Source organism: Mirounga angustirostris, unplaced genomic scaffold, assembly GCF_029215605.1.
Source record: "Mirounga angustirostris isolate CCGP_5_RB_7025 unplaced genomic scaffold, mMirAng1.0.hap1 SCAF_14, whole genome shotgun sequence".
Classification (NCBI taxonomy): domain Eukaryota; kingdom Metazoa; phylum Chordata; class Mammalia; order Carnivora; family Phocidae; genus Mirounga; species Mirounga angustirostris.
The window spans coordinates 56,104,378-56,129,414 of NW_026991722.1; the positions used below are offsets into that span (position 1 = coordinate 56,104,378).

At 37.4% G+C, this 25,037-nt stretch overlaps 1 protein-coding gene across 9 annotated transcripts in view; it reads left to right on the forward strand.

The window, feature by feature from the left end:
* The window catches only part of ARHGAP28 (Rho GTPase activating protein 28), a 225,329-nt gene that overhangs the window by 190,293 nt on the left and 9,999 nt on the right, over positions 1-25,037 (forward strand). For 8 of the 9 annotated variants that reach the window (XM_064577897.1, XM_064577900.1, XM_064577898.1 and 5 more), the window contains 4 exons: positions 1,769-1,966; positions 2,306-2,419; positions 12,998-13,054; positions 14,843-14,967. In XM_064577897.1, the coding sequence (XP_064433967.1) occupies positions 1,769-1,966; positions 2,306-2,419; positions 12,998-13,054; positions 14,843-14,967 (494 nt within the window). Of the gene's footprint in view, positions 1-1,768; positions 1,967-2,305; positions 2,420-12,997; positions 13,055-14,842; positions 14,968-19,891; positions 24,779-25,037 lie in introns of those variants that run through there. The other variant, XM_064577901.1, reaches the window with a different exon arrangement.

The window sequence follows — 25,037 nt, forward strand, 5'->3', positions numbered from 1 at the left end:
CCTCAAAAACATCATGGGACTGGTGGAGATGTTACACACATGCACACACACACACACACTTTCCCCATTCTACACTGTGACTGGATCTAGGATTGAAGCTGATGTGCTATAAAGATCAAGAGCTCTGTCTTGAGAATCAGGTTTACTCCGTTCAAATCCTGGCTTTGCCACTTAATTGACACTGGGCAAAGCTACCTGAATCTTTTCCATTAGTTTCCTCACCTGTCAAACAGTATTAATAATAGTACCTACTTCATGGGCGCCTGGGTGGCTCAGTTGGTTAAGCGACTGCCTTCGGCTCAGGTCATGATCCTGGAGTCCCTGGATCGAATCACGCATCGGGCTCCCTGCTCAGCGGGGAGTCTGCTTCTTCCTCTGACCCTCTTCCCTCTCATGCTCTCTCTCAAATAAATAAATAAAACCTTTAAAAAAAAAATAATAGTACCTACTTCACAGGGTTTGTAATAATGATAAAGTCAGTGATATATATGAAGTATTAAGAATGCTTGGCTTGGACGCCTGGGTGGCTCAGTTGGTTAAGCGACTGCCTTCGGCTCAGGTCATGATCCTGGAGTCCCTGGATCGAGTCCTGCATCGGGCTCCCTGCTCGGCAGGGAGTCTGCTTCTCCCTCTGACCCTCCCCCCTCTCATGTACTCGCTCTCTCTCATTCTCTCTCTCTCAAATAAATAAATAAAATCTTAAAAAAAAAAAAAAAAAAAGAATGCTTGGCTTACGGGCGCCTGGGTGGCTCAGTTGGTTAAGCGACTGCCTTCAGCTCAGGTCATGATCCTGGAGTCCCGGGATCGAGTCCCACATCAGGCTCCCTGCTCAGCAGGGAGTCTGCTTCTCCCTCTGACCCTCCTCCCTCTCATGCTCTCTGTCTCTGATTCTCTCTCTCTCAAATAAATAAAATCTTAAAAAAAAAAAAATGCTTGGCTTACAATAAGCCCTCAAATGTTGACTATTATTATATGTTAACCATTTTCTCATTAAAAATACTATAGCAGGATTTAAACTTGAAAAACTTTTTTTTTTTTTTTTTTTAAGATTTCAGCCCTCTTGGTGAATTTCAGAAGGTTCTGATAAGCATCTGTACTTTGGTGGCTTAGCCAAACTTTAAGCTTTCTCAAATCTCTCTCTCTCTTTTTTAAATGCCAAGAACAGCTGCATGTAAGCATTTCCCTTTGGTCTGCTAAATATTCCAAAACTGAAAAACAATAGAAAAATGACACCGAGAAAGTAGAATTTTTAAATTTTTCAATTGAGTTTACATTTGGACTGAGGAATGAGATACTCATGTTTTTGTTTTTTTTTTAAATGGGTTTTCCTTTCCCAAGGAAATATTAGTTTTCAATGGTAATACTTTAAATAAGGGTGTTTTTTAGGATTCCTTTTCTTCCTTCACAATGAAACTGCACTTCATGTTTATTTGAAATGCAGTGTTTTCTCTTTCTAGTTTACTACATAATTTTAATATTTGTCAACCTTGTTTTGGTAAAAGTAAATAAAAAATGCAAACTAATATTTATAGTATCTCCCATATAATAAAAAGTGGAAGCACTTTTATGAAGCAGAGAATTCAGTAAACTATTCACATTTCTCATTAATACTTGTAAGGAATAAAAGAGGCAGCGTTATACGTTTAGCCATTCTATAGTTCTGACAGTTTTCCAGAGGCACCATGAATGGGTATAGAAATGAATGATAACAATCAGTGGTGCCTTTTGATAATTTACAGTAGTGTGACACAGTGCTGTTTCTTGTTAGGCCCTCATGACATTCTTCAGTAAAGTGATTGCCAATGAATCAAAAAACCGAATGAGTATATGGAACATTTCTACTATAATGGCACCAAACCTTTTCTTCAGTCGAAGCAAACATTCTGATTATGAAGAATTACAGTTAGCAAACACTGCAGCCCACATCATTCGCCTAATGCTTAAATACCAGAAAATTCTGTGGAAGGTGAGTAACAGTGTGATGACTGTGATGTTTTCCCTCGAAGTCCACCAGCACCCAGGAAACATAAAGGCTCCATGCCATTAGTCACAGGGAAGAAATGTGAGAAGATAATCCCAGGTTGCTTGTGGCATCTTTGTCAGTCTTTAATGGCTGTTCCCAAGCATGTTTTACCTTTTAAACAGGAATCCTTATCATTTTCTCTAATCTTTACAAGGACAAGTTCCACAGTCCCTAGTTAGGATACTGAGCATCCTAAAGGAGTTACCATAACTGGAGACAGAGTCTAACTGGGAGGTTTAATTCAACGCTTTCCTTTTGATTCAGGCAGTGTTTCTTCTCCAGGTTCCGTCTTTCTTAATCACGCAAGTCAGAAGAATGAACGAGGCTACCATGTTGTTAAAGAAGCAGCTCCCAAGTGTCAAAAAGCTGCTGAGGAGGAAGACCATAGAACGAGAGGTAATGACAATAAACTAAGGATGCAAATGTTGTTACTACCCAGGTTTTTATTTCTCAAAGTGTAACACAAAGTAGCTTGTAATTTAGAACCAAAAATTTTATATTCTCACAGAGTATCACTCTTCTGACCATAAATATTTTGGAAATGGTGTTCATAACAGAGGACCAAAGTCTTTCCATTTTGTTGAAATAATGTGCTTCTTGTTGAAGTTTTTGAAATCATGAAGATTATTTAATATTGTTAAGTACTTAAGTCTAAGATGGTTCTCACAAAAGATAGAAATCAACCTTTTAGTCCCTATGAACTAGTTTTAGGGCAATCCAGTATATCTAATAAAGAATTCTCTAGTGATTGGATAATAAAATAATTTTTAATCTTAAGTTGTTTAGTGTAAATTCATTGCATTCCAAAGAATTTTTGCTTTAGTATAGTTTGTATGGAGTTGAAAAAGAGAACAGATTTTAGAAGAATTATCTTTATTGCTTTAATTTAATTTGAGGAAGATCATGAGTGTCAGAACATTCAACCTTGAGGAGGACGTAGAGATACATGAAATTTGCTTTGCTCTTAAAGGAATTTCCACGAAATGTGGGAGAGAAATGTGTACAAGAACCATGAATATGCATTAAGTGTTAGACCAGTTGTATGGGCCATATGGCAGGACCATGCAGAAGAGAAAGAAATGTGCTCCATTGTGGGGAATTGTGGACACCTTCCAAAAGGAAGTGGTGTTTGAGCTACATTGTGAAGGATGGATAGTATTTTGAAGGGAGAAAGGAGGAGAAAGTTAATCCAGGGAAAGGAATAGTAAATGGCAGACCAGTGAAGTGGGAGTATTACTAATTGATCTATCATAATCATGCTGAAGGGCTGTATTCCTTTATTGATTACAGGCAAAGTGACTTCAGAATAAGTAGAATCAACATTTAAATTTGGAAAAAAGATTGCTTTAAGTGAGAAAAAAATTCATTTTTTAAAAAACTTTATTGATACAATCCTCATATCATACAGTTCATTTATTTAAAGTGTAAAATTCAATGGTTTTTATTATATTCCCAGATATTTGCAGTCATCAATGCAATCAACTTTAGAACATTCTCGTCACCTGAAAAAAACACTGTCCCGTTTGGCTATCATCCCCCTAAATATTACCTCTACCATTTCCTTCTACTAGTCCTAAGCAATAATTTATCAATTTTCTGTCTCTATAGAGTTCCCTGTTTTGGACTTCTAATGAATTAAATCATATAATATGTGGCCTTCTGTGACTGGTTTATTTCATTCAGCATTATATTTTCATGGTTCCTCCAAGTCGTAGTATGTATCAGTACTTCTTTTTTATGGCCAAATAACATTCCCTTATATGGATTTCCACATATTTTTTATTCATTCATTTATTGATAGACATTTGGGTTGATTAGATCTTTCACTCATTATGAAAAATGCTGCCGTGAACATTTATACTTATGTGTAGAGATGTTTTTACTTCTCTTGGGTATATGGGGGGTAATAAAGCAACTCTACGTTGAATCATCTGAAGAACTGCCAGACTGTTTTCCAAAGCAGCTGCCCCATTTTTACATTTTCACCAGTAGTGTGTGAGGATTCAGATTTTTCCATATCTTCACCAAAACTTGTTATAATCAGAAATTTTTATTCTATCCATCCTCTTAGTATAAAGTGGTATCTTATTGTGGTTTTGATTTGCATTTCCCTGAAAACTAATGATGGTGAGCATCTTTTCATGTGCCTTTTGGCCATTTGTGTATCTTCGTTGGAGAAATGTCTATTCAGATTCTTTGCCAGTTTTTGATTGGGTTGTCTTTTTACTGTTAAGTTGTAGGAGTTCTTCATATATCTAGATTCAAGTCCCTTATCAGATGTATGATTAGAAAATATTTTTCCCCTTCTTTGGGTTTGTCGTTTCAATTTCTTGATTGTGTCCTTTGATACACAAATGTTTTTAATTATGAAGTATAGTTTATGTATTTCTTTTGTTGTCATGTATAAGAATCCTTTGTGACATCTAAGATCATGAGGATTTGAACCCTATGTGTTCTAAGAATGCCATCCCACCCTGAGCGTGCCCGATCTCGTCTGATCTCGGAAGCTAAGCAGGGTCGGGCCTGGTTAGTACTTGGATGGGAGAATTTTAGTTTGTTCTTATATTTATGTCTTTGTTCCATTTTGAGTTATTTTTAGTATATGATATGAGGTAGGATACACAAGTTCATTCTTTCGCATGTGCTATCTAGTATCTCAGCATCATTTGGTGGAAAAGACTACTCTTTCCCCAGTGAATGGTCTTGGCACTATTGTTGAAAATTGACCATAGATGTATATTTTTTTTCCAGACTCTTCATTCTGTTCTGTTGATCTATAGGTCTATCCTTATGCCAGTAACACAGTGTTTTGATTACTGTAGCTTTGTTTTAAGATTTGAGATTGAAAAATGAGAGTCTTTCAACTTCTTTTTCCAAATAACTTTGATTATTTGGGGTTTCCTAATTTCCATATGAATTTTAGGGCCAGTTTTCCCATTTCTGGAAAGAAAAAAAAACAGTAGTTGGAATTTTGATAGGGATTGCATTAAATATGTGAATCAATTTGGGAAGGATTGCCATCTTAATAGTATTACACTTTGTAGTCCATGAAAATGGATTATCGTTCCATTTATGTAGGTTTTCTATAATTTATTATTTCTTTTAACACTGTTTTATAGTTTTTAGTCTACAAATCTTATACTTCCTGGATTAATCATTTATTCCTAAATATTATTCTTGTTGATATTATGGCAAATGGAATTGTTGTCTTAATTTCATTTTTGTATCACTAATTGTATATGGAAATACAACCTGATATTTCTTTTTTTTTTAAGATATTTATTTATTGGACAGAGAGAGACACAGCGAGAGAGGGAACACAAGCAGGGGGAGTGGGAGAGGGAGAAGCAGGCTTCCCGCTGAGCAAGGAGCCCGATGCGGGGCTCAATCCCAGGATCCTGGGATCATGACCTGAGCCGAAGGCAGACGCTAATGACTGAGCCACCCAGGCACCACCACAAGTGATATTTCTATACTGATCTTGTATTCTGCAGTTTTGCTGAACTCATTTACTGACACTAATAGTTTGATTTTATTTGTGTTAATTCTTTAGGATTTCTACATATAAAGTCATGCTGTCAGTGAATGGAGATAATTTTCCTTCTTCCTTCCCAATCTCGTTGCCTTTTACCTCTTTTCTTGCTTAATTATCCTGGCTAGAACTCCGGTAAAATATTAAATAAGAAGACAAGAGCGGAGATCCTTGTTTTGTTTCTGATCTTAAGGAGAAATCTCAGTCTTTCACCATTAAGTATGATGTTAAATCTGTGTTCTCCACAGATTGCCTTTATTGATTTGAGAAAACTTCATTCTTTTTTTTTTCATACTTTTAAAAATTCAATTTGTATAAACTGGAAAAAAATAGTTTACCCATTTCTCCCCACTGTACTCCATTTCCCCACCTTGGCAACCACCACTCTGTTCTCTGTGTCTACAAGCTGGGATGTGTGTGTGTGTGTGTATGTGTGTACACATATATGTATTCCATATATATATTCCAAATATAAGAGAGATCATACAGTATTTGTCTTTCTCTGACTATTTCACTTGGCATTATGCCCTCAAAATCTTGCCATTTTCGATAACATGGATGGGCCTCAAGAAATCTCTATTCTCTTAATTTTTTGGGTGCTTTTATGATGGAAAGGTGTTCAACTGTGTCAAAAACTTTTTCTTCATCTATTGAGATGATCACTTTTTTTTCCTTTAATTCTATTAATATGATGTATTACACTGATTGGTTTCATATATCGAACTAACCCTGCATTCTTGGGATAAGTCCTACTTTGACAAGGTATACAGTCCTGTTAATATGCTACTAGACAGGTTGCTTTTATTTTGTTGAGGATTTTTACATCAACATTCATAAAGAATATTGGTCTGTAGTTTTTATTTCTTGTTATATCTTGTCTGGCTTTAGTATTGAAAATACTAGCCTTATAGAATGAGCTTAGGAAGTGTTCCTTCCTCTTCTGTTTTTTAGAAGAGTTTAAGAATAATTGGTGTTAATTTTTCAAATTTGCAGAATTCACCAGCAAAAACATCTGGATCTAGACTTTTCTTTGTAGGAATATTTTTTGAACACTAGACTCAATCTTCTTATTTATTATAACTCTATTCAGACTTGCTGTTTCTTCTTCAGCCAGTGTTGATAGTTTGTGTGTTTCTAGGATTTTGTCTGTTTCATCGTCTGTTTCATCTGGTTATCTAATTTGTTGGTGTACAAATTGTTCATGGTGTTCTGTTATAATTATTTTTATTTCTGTAAGATTGGTAGTAATGTCCCCACTTATGTTCTGGATTTATAATTTGAATCTTCATTCTTTTTTCACAGTCAGTATTCAGTCTAGCTTAAAGGGTTGTCAATTTTGTTGATTTTTTGATAGGCTGACTTTTGTTTCATTGATTCTCTTGTTTTCCTATTCTTAGTCCTTATTAAAATTCTAATCTTGATTATTTGTTAAGCTTGTTTTGAGTTTAGTTGGCCTTTTCTTTAGTTTCTTAATGTAGAAGGTTAGATTATTGACTTGAGTTCATTCTTTTTTAATGTAAATGTTTACATCTATAAATTTTCCTCTGAGAACTACTTTTGCTCTGTCCCATAAGTTTTGGTATGTTTTGTTGCATTTTTGCATATCTCAAAGTACTTTTTAATTTTCCTTTGACCCATTCGTTATTTAAGAGTATGTTTTAATTTCCACACATTGTGAATTTCCCAGATTCACTTCTGTTGCTGATTTCTCATTTAATTCCATTGTGAGTGGCCAATAAACTTTATATTATTTTGATTTCTTAAATTTTTCTTAAAGATTTATTTTTGCAGAGAATGGGAGAGGGGCATAGGGAAAGAATCTCAAGCAGACTCCCCACTGAGCAGGGAGCCCGATGTCAGGCTCGATCTCACAACTGAGATCATGACCTCAGCTGAAATCAAGAGTTGGATGCCCCACCCAAGTGCCCCAATATTATTTTGATATTTTTAAATTAATTGAGACTCATTTTGTGGCCTAACATATTGTCTACCCTGAAAAATGTTCTGTGTGTACTTAATGCAAATGGACTCTGCTGTTGCTAGTGTTCTGTAGATGTCTGTTATGTCTAGATGAAGATTTCTGTTTTCTCTCTGATCTTCTGCCTAGTTCTTCTGTTATTGAAAGTGAGGTATTGAAATACTGAAATCTCTAGCTGTTGAAAAATTGTCTGTTTCTTCCTTCAATTCTTTTTTTTTTGCTATATGTCTTATGATATATCTTTTGCTCTATGATTTCTGTTCCACAATTCCTCCATTACTGCCTTCATTTGTGTAGAGTATTTTCTAGTATACCACTTTTAATTATTTTACTATCTATTTTTGTTGAAAGAAACAGTTGTTTCTTTTACTACACATTTTTTAATTATCTCCTTAGTGGTTGCCCTGAGGATTACAAGGAACATCTTAATATATCGCAATCTAGTTCATATTAGTTTCACCTTCAATTCAATAGTATATAAAAACTCTATTTATAGGCCCCCATATCTCCTACTTTATGCTGTTATTGCCACAAATTGCATCTTTAAAAATTATGTGCCCATCAACATAGATTTATAGTTATTGCTTTATGCACTTATCTTTTAAGTTAGATAGGAAAAAAGGGGGAGTTGCAAAAAATACATAATGCTGTTTTTTATATTTACCTATGTAGTTATCTTTACTGATGTTATTTCATATGGATTCAAGTTAGTCTAGTGTCCCTTCATTTCAGCCTAAAGGACTATCTTTAACCTTTCTTTCTTTCTTTCTTTCTTTCTTTCTTTCTTTCTTTCTTTCTTTCTTTCTTTCTTTAAAGATTTTATTTATTTATTTGAGAGAAAGAGAATGAGAGACAGAGAGCATGAGAGGGAGGAGGGTCAGAGGGAGAGGCAGACTCCCTGCCGAGCAGGGAGCCCGATGCAGGACCCGATCCTGTGACTCCAGGATCATGACCTGAGCCGAAGGCAGTCGCTTAACCAACTGAGCCACCCAGGCGCCCCTATCTTTAACATTTCTTATAGGGAAGTTCTGCTAGGAGTGCATTTATTTATCTTAGAATGTCATAATTTCTTCATTTTTTTGGTTGTTTAGTTTTTATTTAATAATCGTAAACTTAACTCTAATTCAGCTACACTTAGAGGGGAATAAGGAAACTATGGAACCCAAAGAACTGCAGCAAGAAGAGCACAGAGATGATAAGCTGTTTTAAGCAGATGAGGATAAGGGGGTGCTCTTCTGAGCTACAGAAGGAATATTCTGGTGGTTAAGAGAAAACATAAGTCAAATTTATTAGATTTGCCTATAGTCAGCAGTGGTGATCTCTTTGCTGGTCTTGCCATTCTTGGACCCAGAGTGCTCTGTGACTTCCACAGTATTCATGCCCTCTTTCACCTTGCCAAAGACCACATGCTTGCCATCCAACCACTCAGTCTTGGCATTGCAGTTGAAAAACTGGGAACCATTTGTGTTGGGGTCCAGCATTTGCCATGGACAAGATACCAGACCCCATATGCTTTAGGATGAAATTTTCACCATCAGATTTCTCCCCATAGACTTGCCAACAGTGTAATTATGGCATGGGAAATCACTGCCCTGGCACATAAATCCCCAAATAATCTGTGAAAGCAGGAACTTTATAACCTAATCTTTTCTCCCCAGTGCTCAGAGCATGAATATTTTCTTCTGTCTTTGGAACTGTGTGCACAAGCAGCTCAAAGGAAATACAGCTGAAGGGCTCACTTCTCAACAGCAGAAGAGCATGGAGGGGTTCACCATGACTGGGTGGCACAGGTAGCTCTGGCATGGTGGCATCTAGAAGGCCTCTTCTTTATTTTTTAAAGATTGTTTTGCCAAATAGAATTTGCTTGACAGCTTTTTTTTTCTTTCAGCACTTTGAATATGTCATCCCATTGTCTTCTGGCTTTCATGGTTTCTGCTGGGGAATCAGTTGTTATTATTGAAAATCTCTTGTGCATGCTGAGTTGCTTTTCTCTTGCTGCTTTCAAGTAATACTTTGTCTTTTGACAATTTGATTATGATGTATCTTGGTGTAGATCTCTTTCAGTTTATCTTATTTGGAGTTTGTTGAGCTTTTTAAATAGGTAGATCAACATTTTCAGCAAATTTAGAGAGTTTCAGCCATTATTACTTCAACTATTCTCTCTGTCCCTTTCTCTTCTCTTCTTCTGCAACTCTTAATTATATATGTGTTGGTGCATTTCATGTTGGATATTGTCCTACAATTCCCTTTAGGTTTTGTTCATTTGTCTTCATTCTTTTTTCTTCCTATTCTTCAGACTGGATAATCTCAATCAATTTATCTTCAAATTACTGATTTTTTTTCTGCCTCAAATCTGCTATTGAGCCCTTCTAGTGGATTTTTCATTTCAGTTGGACTTTTCAGTCCAGAATTTCCCTTTGATTCCTTTTTATAATTTGTCTCTTTTTTGATATTCCTAATTTGGTAAGATCTAATTCTCATGGTTTTCTTTAGTTCTTTAAACATGGTTTCCATTAGTTCTTTGAACATTTTTAAAATATCTTACTTGAAGGCTTTTTCTAGTAACTTTAATGTTTAGGTTTCCTTCAGGAGTTTCTTTTGGAACTATTGAAACTACTTTTTCCCTGTGTATGGGCCATATTTTCTTGACCTTTTTTTGCCTGTCTCATATTTTTTGTTGTTGTTGAAGAATGGACATTTTATTTATTTATTTATTTTGTAAGATTTTATGTATTTATTTGACAGAGAGAGAGTGAGAGAGCACAAGCAGGGGGAGCAGCAGAGGGAGAAGCAGGCTCCCCACTGAGCAGCGATCCCAATGCGGGGCTGGATCCCAGGACCCTGGGATCATGACCTGAGCTGAAGTCAGATGCTTACTGAGCCACCCAGGTGCCCTGAAGAATGGACATTTTAAATATTACAATGTGGCAACTTTGGAAATAAGATTCTTCCCCCTCTTCTAGGGTTTGTTGCTGCTTGTTGTAGCTGTTTGTTTGTTTAATTACTTTTCTGCTGAGCTAAATTTGTAAAGTTTGAATTGTTTTGTGTGGCTACAGAAGTCTCTGCTCCATGAGCTTAGTGGTTAGCTAAGTTTGCACAGAGATTTTCTTAAACACTTTGTACCAAAAAACTTCCAGTCTTTGCAGATGAACTCTGTATGTTTGTTTGGGTGCATCTTCAGCATTCAACCAGACAGTTTATGACTCTGCCTGAGCTTTCACTTCCTGCCTGGATAGAGCACAAAGGGCAGCCAGCTTAAATTCACAGCCTAAGTTATTTTCAGGTCTTTTTTGAACACATGCACAACCCTTGGCATGCATGTGGCTTTCTAGATTCTCAGGAATATTTGGAGCTTTTCAACGCCCTTATTCCCCAAAGAATCTCAGTTTCCAGCTTTGCCTCTCAAGCTTTTTAGTTAGTCTGTTGTTTTCTCCAAGTCTTACCCACTGCATCAGGCAGCAATAACTAAAATATTTGCCTATAAATGTTTTCACCATCATACCACTTTAGCACTGGTCAGGTTCCAAGTTAGTCAAGATAGAAGCAAGCCTTCTGAACCAGTATTTTAGGGAGCCACCAACCAGGTCAGAACAAAGAATTACAATTCTTTGTGAATGAGTCATTCTGCTCCTTCCTGGACCTGTACCAGGAATGCAGGCTGTTATTTTCAAGCCTGGCACTGAGCTTAGGGAGCAGAGATGGGAGAAGTATAAGTTCGAAGATTGATTTATTTATTTTAGAGAGGGGGAGAGAGAAAATATGAGTGAGGGGAGGGGCAGAGGGAGAGAGAATCCTCATGCAGACTCCCTGCTGAGCATGGAGCCTGACACAGGGCTCAATGCCAGGACCCTGAGATCATGACCTGAGCCAAAATCAAGAGTAGGCTGCTTAACCAACTGAGTCACCCAGGTGTCCCATTTTTCTTACTTAAACACTCCCCTGATTGCATCCTTTGGGCTAGTAGCCTCAGCGAATTAAAATCTTTCTCTGTGCCTCAATTTTCTTATATTATAAATTGGGGAGAAAGGTAACGATACCTAATTCACAGAGTTGTCATTAGCATCAACTCACTTACCATGTGTAAAAGCACTTTTTGTAAGTTGTATGATGCTATATGAATGTCAGCTATTTTAATTTTTTGGTTGTAACATTAGAGATATGAAAAAAGTAGAATTTAAAGTTTATAAGTACCATGGAAGCAAATACTTAAAGTTGAAGAAACAGTCTTTCTTCAGTTCTGTTGTACTGTACCATGTATTTACCTCTTAACTTTGATTAGAATAGTTCATTAACAGGTTACAAAGTTCAAAAGGTACAAAACACTAGAATAAAAATTGGCCACCTCTGACTTCCCCTCGTGGAGATAAATAATATCACCAATGATAGGGTGGGTGTGCCCCAAAACATGCAGATGTATATACTTCCAAAGAGGCATTCTGCACATGCAAACAAATATGAATGTATGTTTGTTAGGACTTTGTTACATTAACATGTTATGTGCTGGATGGTGCTGGATGGTGCTGGATGGTGAATCACACACAGCTCAACACCAAACGATAAGAGAAATTGAAATAGGAAAGTTTAGTATTCACAGGTTCTGGAGGAAGTACACGGCATGCCTCAAGGAGCCATATGGGCAGGTCAAGGCAGGATGCAGACAGAGCCATAGAACCTGGGGCACATTTCTTTGTTAAGGTCCATTGGTGCAATGATTTGGGGTTCCCAGGCTAAGGCCACATTGGTCAATCCAAACCAAAAGAGTGTTTTTTTGGTGAGCTCCACAGGGGTCTTATCTAAGGGGCACACAAGGGGATAGCACTGGGAGGTGGAGAGACTGTTGATCACGCAGGTTACAAGGAAGTCATATCAGGACTCCACGAATTGCTCGAGACTCTGTGGGCTTATGTCTAGGGCAGGGGCTTGCATGAGGGTCTACTGTCAGTTTAAGGTCACTGCAGGATGCTTGGCCAAACAAAATGGATGCTGAGGCAGCAACACCATGGAGTGTAGCTGACCTGAACTCTTGACAGTGTTCTTCCCTTTTGCATGAATGGTAACATACATGAAATACTGTCCTGTGTCTTGCTTTACTGACTTGAAAAATCATGGTGATTATTCCATATCATTATTCCATTATCAATTAACAAAGCCTTCTTTGCTTCTTTTGCATGGTATTCCATAGATGCATCGTAGTTTATGTAAGCAATCCCATATTGTTGAACAGTTAGACTGTGTCAGTCTTTTGCTAGTAAGATTTATGCACTAGTGAACAAACTTGTATATACATTATTTCTCACAAGTGAAGTATATTTGTAGGATAAACTTACAGATGTAACATTGTTTAGTCATTTTAAATATTTCCAAAATGTTTTCCATAAAGATTGTTAACAGTTTACACTTCCAAGAGCAGCATGTACTTGTTTTCCCAACATTAATCCTGAGGACTAAATGTGTTTTGTTTTAGGTTATAAGCCCCAAGACTTCAAAGGTACTGCAAAAATCACCCTCTTCGAGAAGAATGGTAAGAAAACAAATAATTTCCTTTCCTCTCTTATTAACTCCCTACATGGTATTTTCTGGTTGTGTCTATCATGCCTATGTATAATTTTGGTCATGATCTATTCTTCATACTGGACACATTTCATGTGGCACATGAAGGAATAGTATAGGGAGAGAGTCAACTAACTGATGACTCAAAATATATGGTTAGGCAGCCTGTACACAAGTATGAATACTGTAGGAATTTATAGGGAAAATGTGATTGTTATGATCACAGGTACAGTAATATCATCAGGAAGGTAGAATTTATCTTACACAGGTTTCTGGGGTGGGGATGGGGGAGGGTGGTGCTGGAAGAGGAAGGGCATGAAATACCCAGAACAGTGTTTTAGGAGTTTAGTCTTGGCTCCAATGACCCGACACCCTGCAGCCTCCCCCCAAGGTCCATCACCCTCAACATCCATTCCCTGGCATGCTCTCCTGGTTCTTACTGGTAATAGTATAAAAGTACCATAATAACTGACCCTATTTTAAAATATTTTCTCTTAGTTTCCTACCACAAACTAGGTAGGTTAAAATATTAGAAGTTTATTCTCTCACAGTTCTGCAGGCTAAAAGTCTGAAATCAAGGAATCTGCTTAGTTCGTTCCTTCTGAAGGCTGTGAGACAAGGATCTGTTCTTGACATCATTCCTAGCTTTTGGTGGTGCCACCAATTCTTGATATTCCTTAGCTTGTAGATACATCACTTCAATCTCTGCCTCCATCTTTACACACTGAGTGTGTGTGTCTGAGTCTCTTTTATAAGAACAGTAGCCATATTGGATAGACATCCACCCTATTCCATTACAACCTCATCTGAGCTAATTACAACTGCAATGACCCTATTTCCAAATACGGTTATATTCTCAGCTACTGGGGGTTAGGACTTCAAATATCTTTTGCGGGGACACAGTTCAACCCATAATGTATTCCTTTTAGGGTATGTATTGAGTCAATTCAACTTAAACCTTCTATATCAACCATGCCATCCTTTGAGAATGTTCCAATTTAAAATGATTACCTGAGGAGTTAGCCAGATCCTCAGATAGAAATTTATTTCTATTCATATCTAGATAGATAATGAATTTTAAAAATATTCAAAATTTGGAAACAAAAGGAATTTTCCAGTCAATCCTGACAAAACAGAAATTTCTGTTAGAACATGCCATTCATTGATTATTTCACTTAACAGGAGCTCCATGGTAGGTCTGCAGGCCAGTCTTGTCATATGAAAGCAGAGATACTGAACAGTCCATACACTGCTCATCAGAATATTATCACATACTTTGAGGGATCAAGTTTTAAGTGCTCATTGATGGAATTCAACTTGGGTCCCCAATCATTGTTATTAACTAAAGAAAAATGATATTTAAAAAGCTGTATTTTCTAATTGTTTCTCAAATTTTCCAGAAGGTTGATCTTAAAATATACTGAAATACAGAATTCTGCTTAAAGTAAGCTTATTTAGGGCACAGTTCAAGGAAATGAACTGATAGAAACATGAGATTTTGTCATAACCTAGTGTTACTTCTCTCATTTTAAGGCATTATAGCAAGGCCTTAAGTGTGTAACAAGAGTAAAATCCCAGGTTAAGTTTAGTGAATCTCCTATTAAAAAGAAAGCAATGTTTCATTCTGGTTAAATACTGGTCACATTCACATGTTTTCCTAATTCACACTGCCACTGATTTTCATATCTCTTAAATGCAGTCATTAAAGTGATATTCATCCTAGTTTGACAGAATGTACTAAATTTTTCCTCATTGGCAGTCTGACGTGCCGGAAGGAGTCATAAGGGTCCATGCTCCACTTCTCTCTAAGGTGTCCATGGCCATTCAGCTCACTAGTCACACCAAGGCCAAAGACATACTGGCAAAATTTCAATATGAGAACAGGTGAGTAAAAGTGAATATAGGTCTCTGTACAAGGAAGGTGATGTTTTATCATAAAGATGAGTGACTTTCCAGGCATTTACAAACTTGACCTTTTTGGAAAATTAGAACCTGTTACTTTGGGGACTTTACCAACAGAGTAAGTCAAAAGTAGAGAAAGAGATTAAGTAGACCATAGAATTATTGATAACAGAAGTATTCTGGTTTTTTTGTTTGTTTGTTTTTAAGAAATTTCTACAAATGGGATTCTTAATAGATATCTTCTATCTTGGTGGTTTCATTTACTACATGAGTTTTACCTTTTATTAAAATAAAAAATACAGCAAGTTAGTTTTAGAGCTACCTGGAATACCATTCCAGGCTTCATTGAGCTTCAACATGCCTAGATCAGATAAAGTTTATATAGTAAATGGACATCATAGCCATTGTTTTCCTTAAAACATAATACTAATAAATCTTGGGATCAGAATTTTATTCACAAAAAGAAATCCTTTTGCTCATCTCCCGTAAGTCACCTTGAAGCAGCATTAATCAGGGTGATTTTTCTATAGGCATGCTTATTCGAGGATAAACATTTGCCCTAAGGTTTTTAAAAGATGAGAAGCATGAGAGGCACTAGTTTAAATCCATCCATTAGAGAGGAGGTACAGCTTGATGGTCTCTAGTAAAACTTGTGGATATTCTTTTTATTCTTTTTGTTGTTGTTGTTAGAGAAGAGAGTGAGAGCAAGCGGGGGGATTGGGAAGGGCAGAGGGAGAGGCAGAGAATCTTAAGCAGACTCTGTGCTGAGCACAGAGCCCAACGTGGGGCTTGATCTCACAACCCTGAGATCATAACCTGAGCTAAAATCAAGAGTTGGACACTTAACTGAGCCACCCAGGTGCCCCAAAACTGATGGAAATTTCTAAAGAGAAGCTTTCCAATCATGTTAAAAAGGAGTACTCATGTTGAGGGGGAGAAAAAAGCCAGTTGCGGAAGATTACATACCATAAGACTCCATTTATATAACATTTTGAAATGACAAAATTTTAGAAATGAGGGGTAGGTTAGTAGTTGCTGGGAGTTGGGGAGAGGAGATCATGGGAGGGAGATGGGTATGGTCATAAAAGGGCAACACAAGGATCTGACAGTGTTGGAGTTGCTCCATATCTTGACTCTGGTGGTAACTGTATTGAACCTAACACACGCACACACACAAATGAGTACAAGTGGGAAATTTGAATAGGATAGGTGGATCATAGCAATGTCAGTATGCTGGGACTTTATACTATATTTGTATAAAATGTTACCATTTGGGGAGAAGTGGGCAAAGAGTATGAGGAATTTTTCTGTATTATTTCTTAAAACTACATATGAATCTACCACTATCTCAATGAAAATATTTCAATTTAAAAAAACAAGAGTAACCAATAAAAGTAATCTATGGTGTTAAAAGCCAGAACAGTGGCTTTCTGTGAGGGTGGAAGGGTTGGTGACTAAGAAGCCTTGATAGTGGCTTTGGAGACGTTCCTGTTTTAGATTATGGGGGCTGGTTACGTGGTATGTTCACTTTGTGAAAATTCTTCAAGTATTCTTATGCATGTTTTGTATGTTCTCTCTCTCTCCATATACATATGCATATATATGTATGTGTATATATAAGCATATATAAAAAAGAAAAGAAGAGTAGACAGTCCAGCAGGAGCCCAGAAAACGTACTTCTTTCTGTTGCTAGAACACTGTAAGTAGTAACTGCTAGGCAGTAATAGAGAGACTTGAAATTTCACTCGGGGGATGCGAACATCCAATAGATGGCTAGTCACATGCGTGACAAAACTGCCCCTGGATTCTCATGTAGACCTTTTGTAGAATGAAAATGTTCTAATAAAAATAAATTAGAATCAGTGACTATAGATAGATGCAAATCCTTTGTATGAACTTCAAAAGATGTTCAGTCCATTTTGTTCACTCGTTAGAACCGTGGCCAATTTCAGTTTAGTTGTAAACTGGCCCATTTTTGCCTGTTTCACTAGAGGCTTATTTTCTGACTACTAACCACCTCTTCTGTTTAAGTAAAAAAAAAGGGGGGGGGGAGAAGTCCCATTCCTCCCAGGTTCTCCCTCTTCTGACTAAAAACCCTTGGACATAACACAATGACAAGCATAGGAAGACTGAAAGGTAAAGAGCCGAGTGCGGACTGCCTAGGGGCCTGTGAAACAACGTGGTGGTGAATGCCTGGATTTCCTTATTGCCTCCCATATGTCCAGGCAGGGTGCTGTAGGAACCTTCAGCCTGGCACAGGCACACACAATAATGAGCTCCAAGAAGGAGATCCTGTTCCGCAGCCAAAGGACTGGAGAGAAGGTGGCCTAACCACAAAAAACCATTTTGGTAATATCTGCCCTACTCCAACCAAACACCAACAGAAAAAGCACACCACTACACCTGTATTTTCAGTGGGACCAAGCAGGCAACTGATGTATATGCCCCACCCGACAAATCAGGTGGCAATCTGGTTCCCAACCACAACAGTGTCAGCAGGGTCCTGCCTCTAGCTGAGTCTCCTCCACCCAGCAGCAGTGAGACCTAACAAATCAGTGCAGAGCAGACAGTTACTGACCAGCTTCACACACACCACCCCCCTACCCCCCACCACCTGCCCCAGAGTCAGGAAGGTCCCTTGAAGAGCTGAGCTTTACCCTCACCCAACAGCAACAAAGCAGCAAGAGTCTACCTTCTGTTGCCTCTCCCTGAGGCCAGCAGAGCCCAGCAGGGGCTGATCTTACAACCTCAATCAGAGGCAGCAAAGCAGTGCCAGTTGGTGTCCCACTTTCACTGGGCAGGTGTCAGTGGGGCTCAGCAAAAAGCTGAACATACCCACCCACTCAGCCCTTGTGCTAAACTTCAACAGGAGCAATGGCTGCCAAAAAATGATGATTAAATAAGATCCAGAGTCTCATAATATCCAAAGTGTCTGCAGTGTGATACAAAATCATTCATTATACCTAAAACCAGGAAAATCACAACAGGAATGAGAAAAAACAATTGAGAAATGCCAGCACTAAATTGAATCAGCTGTTAGAATTATCTGACAAGGATTTTACAGCAGCCATCACACACATGCTTCAACAAGCAGTTATGAATTCTCTTGAAACGAAAAAATAGAAAATCTCAGCAAACAAATAGAAGTTATAAAAAAGAATGAAAGAAAATTATGGAACTGAAAGATAGAATAACTGAAATAAACTCACTAAATGGGCTCAATATTAGAATGGAGATGACAGAGGATATAATCAGTAAATTTGAGGAATATCAGTAGCATTATTCTGAACAACAGAAAGAAGACAGACCCAAAAAAGTGAATATAGCCTCAGGGATCCAGGGACTGTAGCAAGAGAGCTAACATTTGCATCATTGCAGTACCAAAAATAGAGAAAACAGGAACTGAAAAAGTATTTGAATAAATAATGACTGAAAACTTTCCAAATTAGCAAAAGGTATAAACCTACATATTTAAGAAACTAAGTGAACCCAAACAGGACAAACCAAAGAAATCCCTTCCAAAACAATGTAATGAAACTTGTAAAAATTAAAGACAAAAAAACAAACCTTGAAAGCATCCAGAGCAAAGTAATGCCTTTCTTATAGGGAACACCAATTCTAATTATAGCAGATTTCTCATTTCTCATTTGAAACCCTGGAGGCGGGGTGCCTGAGTGGCTCAGTCATTAAGCGTCTGCCTTCCCCTCAGGTCATGATCCCAGGGTCCTGGGATCCCTGCTCAGCTGGAGGCCTGCCTCTCCCTCTCCCACTCCCCCTGCTTGTGTTTCCTCTCTCGCTGTCTCTCTCTCTGTCAAATAAATAAAAACTTAAAAATCTTAAAAAAAAAAAAAAAAAAAATGAAACCCTGGAGGCCAGATGGAAGTGGCATAACATCTTTCCAAGTACTGAAAGAAAGGAACTGTCAACCTTGAATTCTGTGTCCTGCAAAAAATATCTTTCCAGAATGAAGGGGAAACAAAGACATTCTTCGGTGAGGCAAAACTAAGGAATTTTGTTGCTAGCAAATTTAGCCATAAAGAATGGATAAAGGAAGTTCTCTAAATAGAAAGAAAATGATAACAAAGGCTTGAAACATCAGAAGGGAAAAGAGAACATCAGAATGGGTAAAAAATAGTAGTAACTGTAATAGATTATCCTATTCCTTATGCATTTTTTTTTTAAAGATTTTATTTATTTGACAGAGACACAGCGAGAGAGGGAACACAAGCAGGGGGAGTGGGAGAGGGAGAAGCAGGCTTCCCGCGGAGCAGGGAGCCTGATGTGGGGCTCGATCCCAGGACCCTGGGATCATGACCTGAGCCGAAGGCAGACGCTTAACAACTGAGCCACCCAGACGCCCCCCCTTTATGCATTTCTTAAATCATATTTGATGGTTGAAGCAAAATTGCACCACTGGATATGGTGCTCAGTGTATGTTGAGGACACATTTAAGACAGCTTACTTTCTTCCTTCCTTTCTTTTAAAAGATATATTTATTTATTTTAGAGAGAGAGAGTGGGGGAGGGGGTAGGAACAGAAGGAGAGGGAGAGTGAGAATCTCAAGCAGACTCCCTGCTGAGTGAGGAGCCGAAAGCAGGGCTCCATCCCACGACCCCAAGAACATGATGTGAGCTGAAATCAAGAGTTGGACGCTCAACCTCCTGAGCCACCCAAGCGCCCCAAGACAATTATATTTTGAAAGGGTTGAGGCTCAGCCCTCCTTATTGTCTGCATAGTGACTTCTCTCCAAAGACTGGAGTATGTAAAGGGAGGAAAAGAATAACTTCATAGTCATGAAATCTGACCTCAGCAGGTGAGTAACATCAACAATGATAAAGTCGCACTGATAATGTGTAGCCCTGATAAAAAATGATGAAAATGACACTTCTGTCACTTTCTTCCCAAGAACACATAACTCTTGCCAAATGTGAGAAAAAATCAGACAAATCCCAGTTTGGAAATATTCTACAAAATACCTGATGAGTCCTCCTCAAAACTGTCAAAGACATCAAGAACAAGGCAAGTGGGGGCGCCTGGGTGGCTCAGTCGTTAAGCGTCTGCCTTCGGCTCAGGTCATGGTCCCAGGGTCCTGGGATCGACCCCCACATCGGGCTCCCTGCTCGGCGGGAAGCCTGCTTCTCCTTCTCCCACTCCCCCTGCTTGTGTTCTCTCTCTCGCTATGTCTCTCTCTGTCAAATAAATAAATAAAATCTTTAAAAAAAAAAAAAAAAGAACAAGGCAAGTGTAAGTAACGGTCACAGTCAAGAGGAAGAGACCTGATGAGACATGACTATATATTAGTTTCCCAGTATTTACATAATCCATAACAAATTACCTCAAACTAGGTGGCTTAAAACAACAGAAATGTATTCTCGCAATTCAGAAGACCAGGAATCTGAAAGAAATGTGTCAGCAGGGTTGGTTCCTTCTGGAGGCTGTGAGGGAGAAGCTCTCCCATGCCCCTCTCCTAGCTTCTAGTGGTTGCCAACATCCTTGGCATTCCATGGTTTGTAGATGTTATCACTCCAATCTCTCCATCTTCACATTCTCTTTGTGTTTCTCTGTATTTTCTCCCCTTCTTTCAAGGATTCACTGGATTTTAGGGGATCCCCTGCATCCAGGATGATTTCGTCTCTAGATTCTTAACTGCTTACATCTGCAAATAACCCTATATTCAAATAAAGTCAGATTCTGAACATCTAGGCAGATGTGAGTTTTGGAAGGGACCCTATTCAACCAATTATAATTACTGAATATACTGCAATATTCTGGATGGGTCCCTGGAACAGAACACAGATGGCTATGTAAAAACCAGGAACATCTGAATAAAGTATGAACCTTGGTTAATAATAATGTATTAGTATTCATTAGCTGTGACAAATGTACCATATTCATGTTAGAAGTTAATAATAGGGGAACAGGGTTGTGGGGAATATGGAAACTGTCTATACTATTTTCACAATTGTTCTCTGAATCATAAAAGAGTTCTAAAATTAAATTCATTTTTAACATTTGTCAGAGTTTTACCAGTTGGGAGAACTACTACTTATTAATGGTAAATAACAATTTCAAAGTAAAATAGATAAGGTTTAGTTATGCTAGAATATTAGGATTATCTTTGTTTTAAAAATGAAATCCATATATGAATCAGCAGTCCTCTTCATTTAACTTATGTTATTTTTAATTTAAAGAACTAAGAATAAATAGAATTAAATATTTATTTTTAAAAGTATGAGAGTAAAGAGAACTGATGGGAATAGGTTTCTACACATCACTCAAAATAGTAAAACATCAATCCCAGTGGTCCATGATAAGTTACATATGTTATTGCAATGCCAAAGAAACCACAAAGAAAACCATACAAAGCAGTATATGAAAAAACACTGTAAATAAGTCAAGATATAATCATAAGAGATAAACCATATCCTGGGCCATAAAACAAATTTTAATGAATTCAAAATAATTGAAATCATACAGAATATCTTTTCTGACCATAAAGTAATCAAACTAAATGTTAATAACAGCAAGACAACATGATAATTTCTAAATACTTGAAAATTAAACCACACACTTCTGAATAATCCATGGGTCAAAGAGGAAGTATTAAAGGAAATTGTTAAAAGTACATAGAATGAAAATAAAACTGCAACTTAACAAATTTTGTACAGTGCAGCTAAAGCCATACTGAGAGAAAAATTTACAGCAATAAATGCTTACATCTAAAAAGAGGGCAAGATCTCAGAGCAAGTAAGTTTCTACCTCTAGAAACTGGAAAAGTAAGCAAAATAAGCAAGCAGAAGGAGGAAATGATAGAAGAACAGAAATCAGTGAAATTGAAAACAGAAAAATCATAGAGATCAGTGAAACAAAAAGCTGGTTCTTTTTAAAAACAATAAAATTGATAAACTTCTAGAAAGACTAACAAAAATGAAATCACCAATATTAAGAATAAAATAGGAAATATCACTGTATATAATGCTTCCCTTAAAAGGATAATGAAATACTGTGAACAAACTATATGCTCAAAATCAAAATCTTAGAAGAAATGGACCAGTTCCTCAAAAATCACAAATTACCAAAAGACAACCAAGATGAAATAGTTTTGTAGCCCTTAAGGAAATTGAATCTTTAAAAGTTTCCCAAAAGAGAAATCTTCAAGCCCAGATGGTTTCACTGGAGAATTCTAGCAAATGTTTAAAGAATGAACACCAATTTAGCACATTCTTTTATCAGAAAGTAGAAGAGGAAGGGCCACTACCTAACTCATGTTATGAAATTAGTATTGACTGGACACCAAACAAACACTGAAGACTAGTATCTCTCATGAACTTAGAGACAGAAGTCCTCAAAAAAAATCAGCATATCTAATCCAACATATATTAAAGGAATTACAGTGACCAAATGGGATTCATTTCAGGTATGCAAGTTTGGCTCAAAATTTAGAAATTAATGCAATCCACCATTGGATTGGAGAAATATCATATGATCATGTTAATTGATAGAGAAGAAGCATTTGACAAAATTCAATACCCATTCATGATTAAAACCCTCAGTGAACTAGGAAAAGGGAAGAACTTCCTCAACTTGATAAAGACCACCTACAACTAACATTCTACTTAACAATGAAAGATTGAATACTTTCCTTCCAAGATCAAGAACACTACTTTTATTCAAAATACTATTAGAAGATTAAGCCTTGCAATAAGACAAAAAGAGAAAGAGAGAAGAAAGGAAGAAAGAAAGATTGATTGTAGAGGAAGAAAAAATTGCCCATAACAAAGTTTATCATTTTAAATTTACAGTTCAGTGGTATTAAGTACATTCACATTATTGTATAATCATTACCACCACACCCATCCATCTCCAGAGAGATTTTATCATTCCATACTCAGACTCTGTCCACAGTAAACAATAACTCCTCATTTCTTCCTCCCCCAGCCACTCGTATAACCACTCTTCTACTTTCTGTCTCTATGAATTTGACCATTCTAATAACTGAAATTTTTAAATTTTATTTATTTATTTTAGAGAGAAGGGGGGAGGGGCAGAGGGAGAGGGAGGGAATCCCAAGCAGACTCCCTGCTGAGCACGGAGCCGGATGCGGGGCTCAATCTCACAACCCTGAGATCATGACCTGACCCGAAATCAAAAGTTAGACAGCTAACAAACTGAGCCACCCAGGCGCCCCTCAAATAACTGATTTTTGACAAAAGTACAAAAGCAATTCAATGGATGAAAGACAGCTTTTTAAACAAATGATAAATGGTGCTCTAGCAGTTGGACATCTATAGACCAAAAAAAAAAAAAAAAAAAAACCCACAATGGATCACAGATTTAAATGTAAAATGTAAAACTATAAAAGTTTTAGAAAATAACAAAGGATTTCTCCTTTTGATGTCTGTGATGACATCAAAAGCATGATCCAGGGGTGGCTGGGTGGTTCAGTCAGTTGAGTGACCAACTCTTGATTTCAGCTCAGGTCATGATCTTGGGGTCCTGAGTTCAAGCCCTGTGTTGGGCTCCATACTCAGTGGGGAGTCTGCTTAAGATTCTTTCCCTCTGCCCCTTCCTCCATGCTTTCTCTCTTTCTCTAAAATAAATAAATAAATCTTTTTTTAAAAAAACCATGATCCACAAGAGGTAAAAATTGATAAATTGTGTATTATCAAGATTGAAAAGTTATACTGACTCAATGAAAAGGATGAAAAGACAAATACACTTACAAACCTCATATCCAGCAAATGACGAGTATCTAGAATATATGAAGAAAACTCAATATTCAACAATAAGAAAAAAGCAATCCAATTTAAAAATGAGCAAGGGGTGCCTGGGTGGCTCAGTCAGTTAATTGTCTTCCTTCGGCTCAGGTCATGATCCCAGAGTCCTGGGATGGAGCCCTGCATCAGGCTCCTTGTTCAGCAGGGAGCCTGCTTCTCCCTCTCCCTCTCCCTCTGCCCGCCACTCCCTCTGCTTGTGCTTTCTCTCTCTCTCTCTGTCAAATAAACAAAATCTTATAAAAATAAAATTAAATGAAAAATAAAGATGAGCAAAAGACATGAACATACATTTCACTACAGAGGATATACAGATACATACGCACATGAAAAGATGTTCAGTATCTTTAACCATTAGGGAAATGCAAAGTCACAGTGGCATCATTAAACATCTTTGAGAATGGCTAATATAAATAATAGTGATGACACCAAATACTGGCAAAGATACAGAGATCTTGGGATCACTCATACATTGGTGGTGGGTATAGTCATTATGTAAAACGGTTTGGCAGTTTCTCATAAAACTACGCAACTGCCATGCGACCCAGTTTTCACACTCTTGGGCATTTTTTTCTTTTAAGTAATGCCTGCACCCAGTGTGGGGCTTGAACTCAGAACTCTGAAATCAAGAGTCCCATGCTGCATGGACTGAGCTAGCCAGGTACCCCATGGGCATATATCCCAAAGAGATGAAGATTATATTCACACAAAAACCTGTATACAAATGCTTAAGCAACTTCATTTATAATAGTAAAATCTGGAAAAAAAAAAAACCCCAACAGATGTTCTCCAACAGGTAAATAACAAACTGGCACATCCATACCATGGTGTGCTACTCAGCAACAAAATGCAATACCTTGGATGAATCTCCAGCGATTTATGGTGATTGAAAAAAAAGCCAATATAAAAAGTTCTATACTCTGTGTTTCCATTTATATAACATTTTTGAAACAACAAACTTCTAGAAAATGTGGAATAGAGTAGAGGTTACCAGGGATAAGGGATGGAGGTAGGAAGGAGGACAGAGAGGGAGGTGAGTGGGCTATAAAAGGGAAACAAGGGGGATCTATTGGTGAGGGAAATGTTCTGTATCTTGACTGAATCAATGTTGACATTCTGGTTGTGACAGCACACTAGAACTTTGCAAGATCTATCTGCAATTTCTTAAAACTGAGCAAATCTGCAATGATCTCAAAATGTTTAATTAAACAAACAAAATAGGTCACACATCTTTCTTCCTCACAAAGAGCTGAGGTCAGTCTTTTTGAAGTAACTAAG